This window comes from Mustela putorius, unplaced genomic scaffold (assembly GCF_011764305.1).
Source record: "Mustela putorius furo isolate JIRA1106 unplaced genomic scaffold, ASM1176430v1.1 tig00000166_pilon_pilon_pilon, whole genome shotgun sequence".
Taxonomy (NCBI): domain Eukaryota; kingdom Metazoa; phylum Chordata; class Mammalia; order Carnivora; family Mustelidae; genus Mustela; species Mustela putorius.
Window position 1 is genome coordinate 4,991,517 of NW_025421301.1, and position 14,937 is coordinate 5,006,453.

Below are 14,937 nucleotides of genomic sequence, written 5' to 3' on the forward strand. Positions count from 1 at the left end.
AATTTTGTGGTCTGAATTCCTGGCAAGGAGCCAACAGTGCTGTTCCAGAACTTGCTTGCTTTGACTGCGCTTCCAATGATGTGTCTTACTCTAAGTCTTCGCACGCTCCTGCTCTACTTCTTGTCTTGATGACCTGGCTTCTTACTAATTCGTCCATGGGTGTGGCTGGCATTATCTGCAAGTTGGCATATGAAAAAAAGCATGGGATATGACCTCCACTGATGGCTCAGAATAAGAGGGTGCTCCTTCAGTCTTTCCTCAACACAGCAGCTAATGGTCCTGCTAAAATGTAAATGTGTCCACATATGGACTTATAGGCTTTGCTTCTGCTTCTCTAAGAACATCTTGTCTCACCTAGTCAAGGTCTTCCTAAATGTCCTATTTCTCTTTTTCTTCATAGCAAAATTCTCGAGAGATCTGTCTGTACCTATGGTTTTCAGTTCTTCTCCTCTCATTTTTTTTTTCTTCAACCAATTCCATCAGCCTCTCACTCGCACACACTCTGCTAGGACTGCTTTCAAATCATTGCCAATTAACCTCTGTGTTGTAAATCTAACAGTCAAGTCACAGTCCTCAACTTACTTGACCTAATAGCAGCATTTAACACAGCCTCATCCCTGAACTCTTTCTTTATTTGACTTCCAGGAAACACAATTGCCCTGTTTTCTTCCTACCTTCCTGTACATTCCATTTAGGCTCCTATGCTATTTTCCTTCTAACACCTCCAACTTTAAAATGCTAGCATGTGCCAGGGCTCAGTTCTTCTACCTCTTCAGTTTTCTGTCTATACTCATTCATCTAGCCTCTTAACTTTCAATATGATTTATATGCCGTGACTCTCAAATTCACACCTTCACAACTCATCTCTCCTGCCATGTCCTATTGGATGTCTGACAGGTCTCAATTTAACAAGTCCAAAGCTGAGCTCCTGATGTCCCTGCTTCTCCCATAGTTTCCCCCATCTCTGTTCATTGCAATTCGTGCCGCCAAGTAGATCACGTATCTTCAAATCCTCCTTGGCTCTTCAATTTCTATTATGCCCTATGACCAATCTACTGATGAAGACTATCAGATCTATCTTTTAGAACTATCCAGAATGTATGTACCTCGCCACTCCACTGTCTCCCACCATGGCCATGCCACTGCCATCAGCTGACTGAACTACTGCGATAGCCTCCTCTGACTGATCGTTTGCTTCCAATCTCCCTCCCTCCCCCACCCGCAGTGATGTCTTATTGAAGCCTAAACCAGATGCGATTCCTCTTCTCCAAATGACATCTCAGAGAAAAAGTGACCTCAAAGGCTCTATAACGTTCTTCCTCTTCTCTATTGCCTGACTTCTTCTCTTGCTATCCTGCCTCATAGTGACTCCCCCGGTACCATGCTGGTCTCCTCATTGTTTCTTGGATGATCCATCTCATTCTTGCTATGGAGCATTTTCTGGAATGCTATTCTCCAGATACCTTCCAATTCGGCCTCTCACTTCCTTCAGGTCTTTTCTCAAATTCCTCCTTCTCGGTAAGTCCTTCCATGGCCACCCTGTGTATAACTTTACCACCGCACTCCGCATCTCCTTTTCCTACCTCTATTTCCTATGACCATATGGCATGGTTTGTTTATTTGACTTATTTATTGTCTATCTCTCCCACAAGGAAGCAAGATCTATAAGCTGAGGTATTTTTGCCTCTTTTGTTTGCTGCTGCATTTCCAGTTCTTAATTGAGTGCTGCACATAACGGGTACATGGTAAATACTTGCTGAAAGAAAGAGTGAATGAGTGGATGGTCATTCTGTTGGTGCCAAATATATGCAGCTATACTTCCACTTCTGATGGATTATAAGGTTTAATACCAAATGAAAAACTGAGAGCAAAAGGAGAATTCACAATAACCACCAGAGCTTGCCTCTCAGATGAAAGACCCTTTGAAGGCAGGACTCTTCATTTCAGCAGGCAGAAGAACCTAACTAAAGTATGATCTGTTCAGGTAAAGCAAATGAAGACAACTGTTATCCTGTCCTCAATAAATGCTTCCCCTTGAAATATCTGGCTTCTATTTTTCTAAATCTACACCTAACTGGCTTTGAATTCTGCTCTGTAATACAAGGAGACACACTTGAAGGTCAGAATCACAACTTAATTTAAAAAATTTTTTTTCTTTTAAAGATTTTATTTATTTTACAGAAAGAGACATACAGCTAGAGAGGGAACATAAGCAGGGGGAGTGGCAGAGGGAGAAGCAGGCTCCTGGCCGAGCAGGGCTCAATCCCAGGACCCCGGGATCATGACCTGAGCCAAAGGCAGACCCTTAATGACTGAGCCACCCAGGCACCCCAGAATCAGAGCATTTTCAAGTGGAAGAGACTATACCAAAGTACACAGTATAATAGATGACTTATTCTTTTTTTATTTTCCTGTATGTCTGTGTTGTTTTTCGTTTGTTTCTTATTCTCTTTTCTGTGCCTCGTATATCATCAGGTTCTAGAAGCTAAGGACCTCTATTTTACATCCAAACAGTAAGGACTCAACCAGGCATTCCGTTTTTTTCCTGATGTGAATGCTAAAACTAACAAAGCATTCCTTATTAATGGTATAGTACGTAAAGAAAATATGTAATGTGTCATACTTCTGTCTACATTTTGCAGGAATTCTTACCAGTTATAATCATCTCTAGAATGTAATATGCTCAAAAAAAGATTTCCAATTATCTCTAGAGATATACCAACCAAAATAATAGCAGCAAGCCTGTCTTCTTTGTCTCTTAAACTAAGGGAAAGAGATAGGAGCACGCTGACAGAAAAAATTTGGTTTGCCAACCTGTAAACGTGCAAATTATAGGGAAATATTTGGCAATTTGCCCAGTACTAAAATTTGCTTTGTACTAAAATTCTTTGTACTAAAATTCTTAAAAAGCAAGTGTCTTTACCTAAAGATTGCTCCAGAAAAACAAGATTGAATAATTAAAGTAAATGAAAGAGCATGATTTCATGCCCTGACAGCAACGGCCTTCCAACAGATAATCAATGAAGCATATCCTCATGGATTTCATCCGCTTTTCAAAATTTCCACAGAGAAATACTGAGAAGACATCAATAAATGAAGGAGTGAAAGCATTTAATTATTACTGCTCTCTTCAGGGATTAAGGATATATGATTTAGTTAATGACTTTTTAAGGAATAAATATAGAAATCCCTTGATCTGGTAAGGGAGTAACTCTGAAGCCCTTTGCAGGTTCACTGGTGGAGACGAGGACTTGGGAACCAGCCAGAGTATTGTAGGATTTTCTCTGCCTTTAGCGCTGCCCCTCCTTCTTGGTCATGCCCCCACAAAGAATGAAGAGGTAGACCCGATGAAGAGTGGCCAGCAGTAAAGCAAAGTTTACTGAGCAATGTTATAAAGCTCCAGGGTTGGGGTAGAGGGGTGGCAAGAGTGTTGCCCTTGGAGTTTCTAAGTTTAGGGGGTTTTATGAGCTCTTTTCCGGAACTATTTAAAGCAATCAAGGTGTGCTGAGTGGTGCCAATCAGGGCTTGGGTCCTGTATCCATCCACGTGCTAAAGTCTATTAGGCTAAATTCTACGTGCTGATGGTCTTTTTTTTCTTTTTTTTTCCTCACATCTGGGGTCTTCTTTATTAACCGCCCCTTGCCAGTGATACTGACAAACGTTTTGTGGTTACCTGCCTTATTTGAGGACGTTTTGCAGAAGTCATTTCTGCAATGGCTGCAAAGCAGAATGCTAGTGGGGTCCTGCTTAAGCTGCAAAACAGGATGTCAGTGCTGTTCTATATTAGCTGCCCCACCTCCATATTTTCATTTCATTGTTGGGGACCCTGGCCCTGACTATCCAACTGTCCAACTAATTCCTAACAGTACCACTGCCCTCTAATTGGCCCACTAGAGACTCTGCCGCAGCCACTAGCCACCAGTGGCTTCCAGGCCCCGGGGACCCATAGGCAAAGCCTTCCTGCCGCAGGAGAATGGGGGACAAAGTCTCGATCACTTAATTGAGCTGGAATGGGACTTGACCAGGATGAAGACTTAGGAGGCTCCTGAGTTTGCCTCCTTTCACAAACACATTGAATATACAGCTGCATATGGAGGAATTCCCTCTGAAAGATATCCAGAAACTAGCTAAGTCCCCTCCGACACCTCTGGCAAAAGAGGAAAACACCCACGTGAAAATGGGTAGGAAGGTCTGAGACACACTCTTGCCATAACCCCTACCCCCAACATAGCAACATACAGTTGGAAGGAAACCCCCAACTTCCAGCTTCTCCCTAAGAAGGAAATGGTTTGGACAGCACCTCTGGAGCCCCAGTTTTAAGATCCTCACTGCAGAAGACAGAGCCCTTTTGACTTTCAGAGCTAGGCCTTTTACGCTGCTAAGAGGCCTAGCTCTGAAAGTCAAAAGGGCTGAGGTGCATGAGAACCTAAAGACTACACAGCAAGCAAAGCAGCAGTAATTCAAGGACAGGCAGGGGAGCCCCCACCACAGCTATCCCCCCAAGGCTCACTGCAGAGGTAGTAGACAAAACTGCCCACTTCCCATTCTTTCCTGGACAGGAGTTTCTCTGCCTGCTTTAAAGGATGAGGCCTCAGGGCGGGGCCTCGGATTTAGCACCCAGCCAGCGGCTGCCAGCAGTCTCCCAGGGAAGCTGCCCACCCACCCTGCCTTCTCCCTGCAGCCTATTCTAATCATAAAACCAAGTCACCGGCATCTCCCTAGAGAGAGCTTATACACATGTCTGACACTCTAGCTTCTGTGGCTACAGCCCAAGGGACAGGTCCCCAGTCTCCTGGCTCTGATACCAACGGTGCTTACATTCAGGAGTCCTACAGGACTGCAGGGAACAAAAAAGCCATTCTTAACAAGCAGGCGGACTTGCCCAGCTATCTACTTGGCTGAAAAGAGAGGAAACGGGCAAAAACTGGAAGAGGATTTCCACTACCTCCATTTTGACCTCAAACTTTCTAATTGATTAAGTTCTTCTTTCCAGCTTATTTATTTCTTTCATCAGGCAAAAGATCCCAGAGCAAAAGGTCCCCTGATGGGAATGGAAACTACCCATAATGACTGCCCTGAGCTAGCAAGACCCTGCCCTTGACTGACTCCAAGACAATGACCAACCTGACCTTTCCTGCCCACCTTTGTCCAACATTTTCTTTATATAAACCTGGAAGTATCTTTGGCACTTTGAAGAGAGTCTGAGACACTAGTCTGCTGTCTTTCCAGTGTTGGCCTTACTGAAATAAATTCCTTTCTTGTTCCTCCAGGACTCGTCTCTCTGCCTATGGATTTTGTCAGCTGTAAGTGGCCAAACCTGGTCTGTTTAGGACCCCCAGAGCCAGGTGCTCTTGGACCCCTGTGCCCTTGCTTTAAAACTTCTATCTCCTAGTTTCTCCTGGGGAGGGATTTAATTACATACTTTTCCAGCTGCTGCCTATCCTATGGGCTTCTAATCAGCCTTCATCTGGGTAGGTGCTGACCACAATCTTTCCCTTGGGGACAAAGGCAGGTCTTGACACACCCTCAACTACTAGGAGCCACTAAAAACAAAGAAATTGGTTTTGGCAATCATAAAACTTCAAGAGGCAACTAGGAGCCCAGGGTAGGCTGATTGACAAGGTTGATCTCCTACACAAGACCACTCAAAACTCGGAGTGGTAGCTGTTTTCTTCAATGCACAGAAACTAGCACAGAGAGTCAAGAAAATTGAAGAAATAGAGAAATACATTTCAAGCTTAGGAAGAAGATAAATCTCCAAAAACAGATCTTAATGAAATAGAAATAAGCAATTTACCTGATAGAGAGCTCAAAATAATGGTCATAAACATACGGGGCAAGCTCCTTGACATCGGTCTTCACAATGATTTTTTTGTATTTGATACCAAAAGCAAAGGCAATGGAAAGAAAATAAATAAGTGGGACTACATCAGACCAAAAAGTTACTGCACAGCAAAGGAAAGCACCAACAAAAGGAAAATGGAACCTATGGAATGGTAATAAATATTTGCAAAGCACATATCTGATAAGGGGTTAATATCTAAAAATAGAAAGAACCCATACAATTCAATACCAAAAAGCAACCCAATTAAAAAGTGGCAAAGGACTAGAATAGATATTTTCCAAAGACATCCAAATGGCCACAGGCACATGAAGAGGTACTCAGCATCACTAATCAACAGGGAAATGCAAATCAAAACCTCAATGAGCTTCCACCTCATGCCTATTTGGATGTCTAATATCAAAAAAGACAAGAGATAAACAGTGTTGGTGAGGATGTGGAGAAAAGGAAACCATGGGACACTGTTGGTGGAAATGTAAACTGGTACAGCCACTATGATAAATAGTATGGAGTTTCCTCAAAAAAGTAGAAACAGAACTACCTATGATCTAGCATTCTCATTTATGGATCTATATTCAAAGGAAACAAAACCATTATCTTGAAGAGGTATCTATACTCCCACATTTACTGTACTATTATTCACAATAGCTGAGGTATGGAAACAACCTAAGTGTCCATCGCTTATATTGATGCACACATACACACGAATATTAGTCAGCCTTGAAGACGAAGGAAATCTTGTCATTTATGATAACATGGATGAACCTGGGGGGCATTATGCTATGTGAAATAAGCCAAATGGAGAAGACAAATACTGCATGGTATCACATATATGGGGATCCCCCCAAAAATTCAAACTCATAGAAACAAAGAGTAGAAAAGGGGTTCTCAGGGGGCTGAGGGTGGGGGAAACAGGGAGAGGTTGGTAAAAGGATACAAACTTTCAGTTATAAGAGGAATAAGGTCTGAGGATGTAACATATAACACGGTCAGTATCTTTGACAATGTGTAGGGTATAACTGAAATTTGCAACAGAGCAGAACTGAAATGTTCTCACCAAAAAATAAAGGGAAATATCTGAGGTGATGAGTGTTTCAATTAACTTGATGGAGGGAATCCATTCACAATGTATGTATTTATCAAATAATGACTTTGTACTCTTTAGATATATTACAATATTGTAAATTACACCTCAAAAAAGCTGGAAAAAAATTAGAAAGCCTTCCTCGCAAGGGAGCAGCAGATGAATGTAAAGGATCACGAACACCAAGACAGCTCAGACTGGCAGCACCCAGAAAATACTAAAAGAAGAAAGGCAATTCTGTTGCCATATTTGCGTCTCCATTTCCAATCTTCCTTAGAGTTCCTAATGTGTTCCATTAACTGAACCGGTTAAAAACCTAAATTTTTATCGTGCTATGGATTCATTCTGAAACAGCCAAACATCTCTGGAATATTTATGGGGTAACCATGACAGAACCTGCGAGTGGGCAGTAGTTCCTGGAAAACAGACGCTTTGTGCTGACCAGCAGCGTGCAGGTATGACTGGAGCTAGACAGTAACCTTCCACAGAATTGTATTTCCTTGCTTTGTGCTGGATTATTAGTCACTCCAATAACACAATGCACAATTTATGCCTATCACGCCAAATTAGGAATGGCTGCAGGCTATTTCAGTCCATCATTATGAATGCACACGCACTGCTTTCTACAGCCCCAAGAAACCCAGCAGGGCTGAAAGAATGCTGTTGACCATGTTTTACAAAAGAAGGTTCTTTAAATAATAGTTTCAGACTTTACTTTTGTACATATTTTTGATGGTCCAAATGTTCACACAGTTTGGGAGAGCTGGAATCATTACTACCTTAAAAAGAATCTCAATTGAAAATGACATTGATTCAGGGTTCCCCAGTAAGGGAATCTTTCAAGTTCTTTGTCACTCATGCAATGCTATCGCTGAGCAATCAGCCTATGTGAAGAAGGGGGTGTTTTCTGGGACTTGTGGGATACAGAATAGAGTTGTGTAAAAAGATAGAATCTTCAGGAAAATTAATCATGAGGGGATTTCACAGGTTAAGACAAATACATTACATTTACAATGGGGAATTGTATAAGACTTACATTTATGAGCCTTCAGTCCTTCAAAAGAAACTGGTCCAATCTCATAATATTCATATTCCCAGGTGTAATCAGAATTAGGTGCAGATTGCTGGGATGTTCTGTTAGAAATTAATCTCTGGCCAGACATCTCTTCCCTGCACAAATGGAGAAAAGGAAGTGTAGAACCTGTTAATTCATCCTCAACCCCCCAGATCCGCTACCTGCTTTTGACCACATTCAGAAGTTCAGAAGGCAAATGCACCAGGGAGGTCCCATCCACTAGGGTGGAGAGAGGTCCACAATGGCTGCCTCTACTTCACACCAAGTGGCCATTGTTTCCTTTTACCTCTCCGCTAGACTGAAATGTTTTTGAAGTCATACACCATGTCTTTTTTGTTGCCATCCCCCAGCACTTAACCCAATGCCTGGCACAGAACGAACTTTCAATAACTGATAAATGAAGGAAGGGGAGAAGGGAGAGAATGTATCAAAGTCTCTGAGCTTGCAACTTCAGCCCCACCACTTATACCTGCATGAATACGCAGAGGCTACAGAGAATAAATAAAATCAGTACCAGAGATGAATTTTCTCTGCATACATGTATGGAGCATCTGCTGTGCAAAAACAAAGACAAGCATCCAAAGGCTAATGAAATGGGGTGGCCAAAAGAGAAGTGGTCAACAGAAGTCCCATAATGGGAGAACATCCTCCGTGGAAGCCCAAATCTTGGCTACTGCTTATCCCTAAAATTGGACCTATTCTGAGGATGACCCAAGAGTCTCCGTGGTGATGATTTTAGATTTTAAAATTCTGACTTCTTTGAGACAAGTGGTTTCACTGTGTAGCACGTAGACCAAAGGTGACAAAGTAACAGATCCAATATTCAATATTGGGCATCAACTGTGTGCAAGACACTTCACATTATGGGATGGAAGACGACACTTGATATACAAACACAGACCCTACAGATCTTGCTTTATATTTGAGAAAGAATACAAAGTAACAAATAGCAGTACTATAGGGAAAATTTTGAATGGCAGATCAGCTAACACCAGGATTCACTGAGAAGTCATAACCACTGTGTCTCACCCCTAAGAGTTTTCTGAAGTTCCCCTTCTTCCACCCACCTTGGGTCAGTATCACCCACTGCTGCCTCTAGGGCACAACCCCTAGAGAAGTTGAGGCAAAATCACCATCACCCCTCTGTGAGTCTCATCTTTCCCTTTCTTTCCTTTCTTCCGTAATCCCCAATCCTGGACCCCACAGAAACAGACTCTAGCCCTTCAGTGTCATATTGTTCAAAGGATAGTGTGCTCTGATCCAGAGATATAGGCTAATATCAGAACTGGAGTGTTGGGGTGCCTGGGTGGCTCAGTTGGTAAGCATCTGCCTTCGGCTCAGGTCATGATCCCAGAGTCCTGGGATTGAGCCCCACATCAGGCTCCCTGCTCAGTGGGAAGCCTGCTTCTCCCTCTCCCACTTCCCCTGCTGTGTTCCCTCTCTCAATGTTGTCTCTCTCTCTGTCAAATAAATAAATAAAATCCTAAAAAAGAAAAGAAAAAAAAACTGGAGTGTTACTGTGAGTGCCCAGGCAGACAAATCATTCCTTCAAAGGTAGAGAAGAATGTATCATTTCTCATTTGGAAAAGAAAGCTACACAAATTTTAAGAAAAGCTGACCTTCAAGGAAGTATTCAGTGACCTTTCTAACACCAACACAAAAGTAACATAAAACCAGGACCACAGTATTATCTTTGGTCTTTTTATTATTTGAACAAGAGATTATTTCCCTCGATGAAATAAATTTCCTCAGGAAATGAAAATTAATAACTCAAACCTAAGAAACACGATCCTCATTTATGAGCACTTCCTCCAGAAGGAAAGAATTGTGTGTGAGCAAAGAGTAGCTCTTCAGCTATAGGGTTCAGAGATAAATGGTAGATTCAGATAAACACAATGTCCATTTGAAAAGGCTAAGAATTTCACACCATGCAAGCAACGCACTAGATCTGAAACTGGAAGACCAGGGTCTTCATATTGCTCTACCTCCATTCAATATGGTGCCAGGAAATGGTTCTGGCTACAGTCCTTAGTAGACACCATCACTGCCCACCTGGCCCCCTTCTTGAGCTGCTTAACTGGTTTTTCTGCTTCTACTCTCACTGACCAATTGTAATCCACTCTTCACCTATCAGCCAATGTTTTTGTTTGTTTGTTTGTTTTGTTTTGTCTTAATTTCCCCTGTCATTCCTTTGCTTAATATTTTTAATGTCTTCCCACTGCTCTAGAGATAAAGCCCAAAATCTTTGAAATGTCCCACAAGGTCACGACTTGGGTCTTGCTGTCTCCTTTTATCCCACCTTGTATCCTACCAAACTGTGCTTGCATTTCCAGCAGTTCCTCGGAGACTTCATGCTCTGTGTTCCCTGCACACATGCTCTTCCCTTTGGCAAGAGTGTGCCTCCTACCAGCCCATCCTAACCCGTTCTTCTTTTCGACTTACTCTTATCTATACCAGAGCTGGCAAATCTGGCCCACCACCTGTTTTTATACAGCCTCCAAGTGAAGAATGTTTCTATATTTTTTCATGGTTGGAAAACAATTTCTTTTTGAGAGAGAGAGAGTGTGGAGAGGAGTGGATGGGAGGTACAGAGAGAGAGAGGGAGAACCCTAAGCAGGCACCACAAACAGCACAGAGTCTGACGTGGGACTCAATCTCCCAACCCTGAGATCATGACCTGAGCTGAAATCAAGAGTTGGTTGCTTAACTGTCAGAGCCATCCAGGCATTCCTGGAAAATAATTTTTAAATATTTTGTGACATAAGAAAATTATATGAAATTCAAATATTGGAGTCCATAAATAAAGGTTTTATTTTATTTTTTCTAATTTGTTTGAAAGAAAGGTAGAAATAGCGACAGAGATAGCAAGAGAGAGCATGAGCAGGGAAAGGAAGGAGAAGCAGGCTCCCCACCGAGCAGTTCTGGGCTCGATTCCAGGACCCGGGGATCATGGCCTGAGCCCGAAGGCAGACATTCAACCAGCTGAGACACCCAGGCGCCCCCATAAGTAAAGTTTTATTGGAACACAGCCACCTTTGTTTTTGTATTTTTTTATGGCTTCTCTAGCATTACAAGTGCAGAGTTGAATAGTAGCAAAAGAGGTATTATGGCCCAAAAGCCTAAAATATTTACTTTCTGGTATTTTATAGAAAAAGTTTGCCAACCCTCCTTTAGGGCAATGGCGGGGGGGAAAAAAGATCTAAGCTTCAATTTTCCTATCAGGAAAATGAAGAGGATAACAGTACCTATTTCATGAGTTGCCGTAAAGATTAAATGTGCTGTTACATGAAGTATGGGTAGCCAGGACCCAGTTAAGACCAACACATAGCAACCAGCTCTATTACTCTAAGGTAAGACATGCTAGTCTGGGATAGAAAAGCCAAGGCCTCTTCTTCAAGCATCACCAACTCCCCTGTCAGCCGGTTCCTATCAAATTCACCATGTGGGGTCATTGAGATCTATGTGACAATGAATATACCTGTGGGGGGGGGGGAACTCCTGGGGCATTTATTTAGATGCTTTAAAAGTTTTAGTGAGAAATACGTACATCACAAAACTCGCGCTGTTCCATCAAGTCAAAAATATGGTAATAATCTCTCCTGTTTTTAAGGAAAATAGTAAGTCTGGTTTGATCATCTCATTTTTATTGGAAATCAGGTATTACAGCCAATGCAATAAACAGAGCAGAGGGAGGCACTAGACTTCCTCTGGTATCGAAAGAGGTAACAGAAAAATGGCAAAAGGGACATAAAACACCGAAGGAAATAAAGATGGGAGTCTTTTCCGATCTCTGTGTCAGTTGTTCACATCTGTACCTAACGGTCATCGCCACCTGTGGCTGCCCAGGCCCATCTGCCCAGCCCAGCACGTCTCCCTGCGACTCTCTTAGGTCAAAAGAAGCATCACGGCCACCCTCATAAGGCTGGCCAGGATCTAGTAGACAGATGATGTCTATACAAAACATCAGAGATCAAGAAATCTCAACCCCTGGGGAGCCTGGGGGACTCCGTTGTTAAGTGTCTGCCTTTGGCTCAGGTCATTATTCCAGGGTCTTGGGAACAAGCCCCACATCGGGTTCCCTGCTCAGCAAGGAGACTGTTTCTCCCTCTGCCTGCTGCTCCCCTGCTTGTGTGCTCTCTCTGACAAATAAGTAAATAAAATCTTAAAAGAAAAAAAAGAAAGAAAGAAAGAAAGAAAGAAAGAAAGAAAGAAAGAAAGAAAGAAAGAAAAGGAAGGAGGAAGGAAGGAAGGAAAGAAGCCTCGGCCCCTCACCCATTATTTCTTTTATTCTCCCTTACACCATTCCTATTCATCTACATGTACTATCTAGCAACAGCTAGAGAGCAAAGGGTCATGCAAGTCACATGTGCAGAGATCTTAAAAGTGGAAAGTCGGTCCTTTAATAAGAGAGGAGTAAAGTGCTGGCAGATGCCTGGACACGAGAGGGAGTGAAGAACAGAGCCAGACTAGCAGAGGTTCTCCAGGGAAGCTGAATGAAATGTTAGACAACCTCTGCCTGAGCGGCCATCATTTTGGCTGCCTTTAGAAAACAGGGGGGTAAGCTCGGGGGGTTATTTTCTCTATTTCATCTAGGTTCACGAATCCCAAAGATAGATTGGGGGAACCGGCATCTCTGGCCTCCCCTCTCGCTCCCGTCTCTCCTCTAGCTTGAAAAAGCCCATGGGGCAATGTTTCTCATCCAAGTCTCAAACAGATTAGCTTGGGCCACCGCATACACCAGGACAGGAAATAAACAGAAGGCTGTTGTCTGGCCGGATTTTGTATTATGCCTCCTGTATGAAGGCTCAAGTTGCTTGTCTTAGCTTTGCAGACAGAAGCTGGCACTGTTTCACTGTGGTGGGAAATGCCAGCACATCTGGGCAACAGCCCCCAGAGTCTGGTATTTGCACGACAGTGAGGGACCCATGTCGGGGTATAACGCCCTGTTGTGGAGGAGGCAGTCTGGCACCACAGGGCTTACTCACTGGGGAGGCCGAGAGCAGACAGCTGCTCTCTCCTGAACACAGCAAACAGGAAATGCAACGCTCAGCCAAGCGGCTGCCTTCTGTGCTTCTGCCACTCCTCAGCATCCCTCCCCAAATCTCCTCAATGTCAGACTTCATCGTAATATCAGCATCATGAAAAACTACCTCTTCCAGGGGAAATGCATCATAAGCAAGCTTCCCGGAGCTAACTGTTCTTTGGAACCGCTGAGAGCACTCTTCCCAACAGCCACAATAATGAAAAAGCACAACTGAACCTCAAAAACCACACGAGGAAAGGAAGTGTACCTTCTTCAGGTACGCATGTGGCAGTTGAGGCCAATCTCTAGGATTGGAGAAGGGAAGAAGACCTCAAACCCACAGTGAGAACGCAGGGTTAGCAGCCCCAGACATGTCTTAAGGCTGTGTAAATGTCCCGCTTCTCCCGGATACATTCCCAACACTCATTCCTTCCAATCACCCGATCTTTCTTCCTCCTACCCAGCTTCCCACACCACTCCTGGGCACACTCTGTTCTTCCTACAGACGCGTCAAGCCATTCTCTCTACCTCCTTCAAACTGGGAAGACGCATGTGGTCACGGACCCTTCTCTGGAGTGAATAAAGGCTCTTCGTGGCCATTTTTTGAGGGCCATGATGCGTACACGTGCCCAGGGTGTTATTTCCTTGAAGTTGGACCTCGATTTCCATACTAAGGTGTAAACATCAGCAAATATGCTTTCCCAGTGACCACCAATTCGGTCAATGTTCGGACTAGAACATTAAGGAGAGAGCCTTAAAGATACCTATAAACCCTAAAAAATGAATACACGCACACACATGCATACACACAGCTGACAACCCAGCCAGAAAAGCATTCCGAGAAGCTGGGGGCCAAGGTCACTGATCCAAAGCCCCATAGTAACCTGTAGGTACAGAGGAAGACTGAATGACCCATTCAGTTTTGAGATCAAAATTCCGCATCACACACTATCTTCATACCCCTTAGTCCCCAAATTCCAGTTGTGGGCATACTAGCCAGCACACGAATCTCTGTTCTGGACTGGGCCATAAGGTTCTCATCAGTTACATGTACTTATCTCTTTCTTTCTCCTATTCCTAGGAACAACTGTCCCCAGAAAAACCCAGAGAAATCACTCTTTTTCTTTTTTTAAAAGATTTTATTTATTTATTTGACAGACAGAGATCACAAGTAGGCAGAGAGGCAGGCAGAGAGAGAGGAAGGGAAGCAGGCTCCCCACTGAGCAGAGAGCCCGAAGCTCAATCCCAGGACCCTGAGATCAGGACCCCAGCCGAAGGCAGAGGCTTTAACCCTCTGAGCCACCCAGGCGCCCCCAAGAGAAATCACTCTTGTAACCCATCACCCTTTCTCTCTCCAAGCAAAGGCATTTGAGAAACCAAACGTAAAGCCTGGCTAGGCGACATTCTAGCGGCCAAGGAGCCCAAGATGAGAAGTTCTGAATTGCAGCTTTAGAAGCTTAGTTCCCTCATTGCACAGAGTTGTGACCAGGCCCCCCAGGTGAAGAATAATGACGCACTCAGCCTACCCACATCTCAGTGGGGTAGGGCCACCCAGAGATCAGAGGAAAGTCTGCAAGCTATCAGTCAGGTCATGACAGACCAGAGCCCCTGGGTATTCCTGAAGCATTTCCATAAGGCAACATCCCAGCAAGGAATTACACTCTATCTTCTAAAATCAGAGCCCCTGCGGTCTCCTCCCAGGGCAGTGCTTAAAAAAATGCAGACATTTCCCCTCCAGTGTACTTTTCCTTTTTATATATTCTGTGTGAATCACTGTCTTCTTGTACTTGTTATATTAAGTCTCATGTTTGCAGATTCCTTTTCTGTGAACCCATTTGAAGTCAGCAATTTCTTTCACGGAGTGTGGATTTTTATCTCTTCCAATTGAAGAGGTCTTGCTTCTGGGACTTGGA

General features: G+C 43.5%; 1 protein-coding gene across 1 annotated transcript in view; it reads right to left on the minus strand.

Annotated features, from left to right (window-relative positions):
- Positions 1-14,937, minus strand: part of MRAP2 (melanocortin 2 receptor accessory protein 2) — a 48,522-nt gene that overhangs the window by 18,083 nt on the left and 15,502 nt on the right. The window contains exon 2 of the mRNA XM_004773591.3: positions 7,963-8,096. Coding sequence (XP_004773648.1) covers positions 7,963-8,089 — 127 coding nt within the window. The 5' untranslated portion in view covers positions 8,090-8,096. The remainder of the gene's footprint in view (positions 1-7,962; positions 8,097-14,937) is intronic.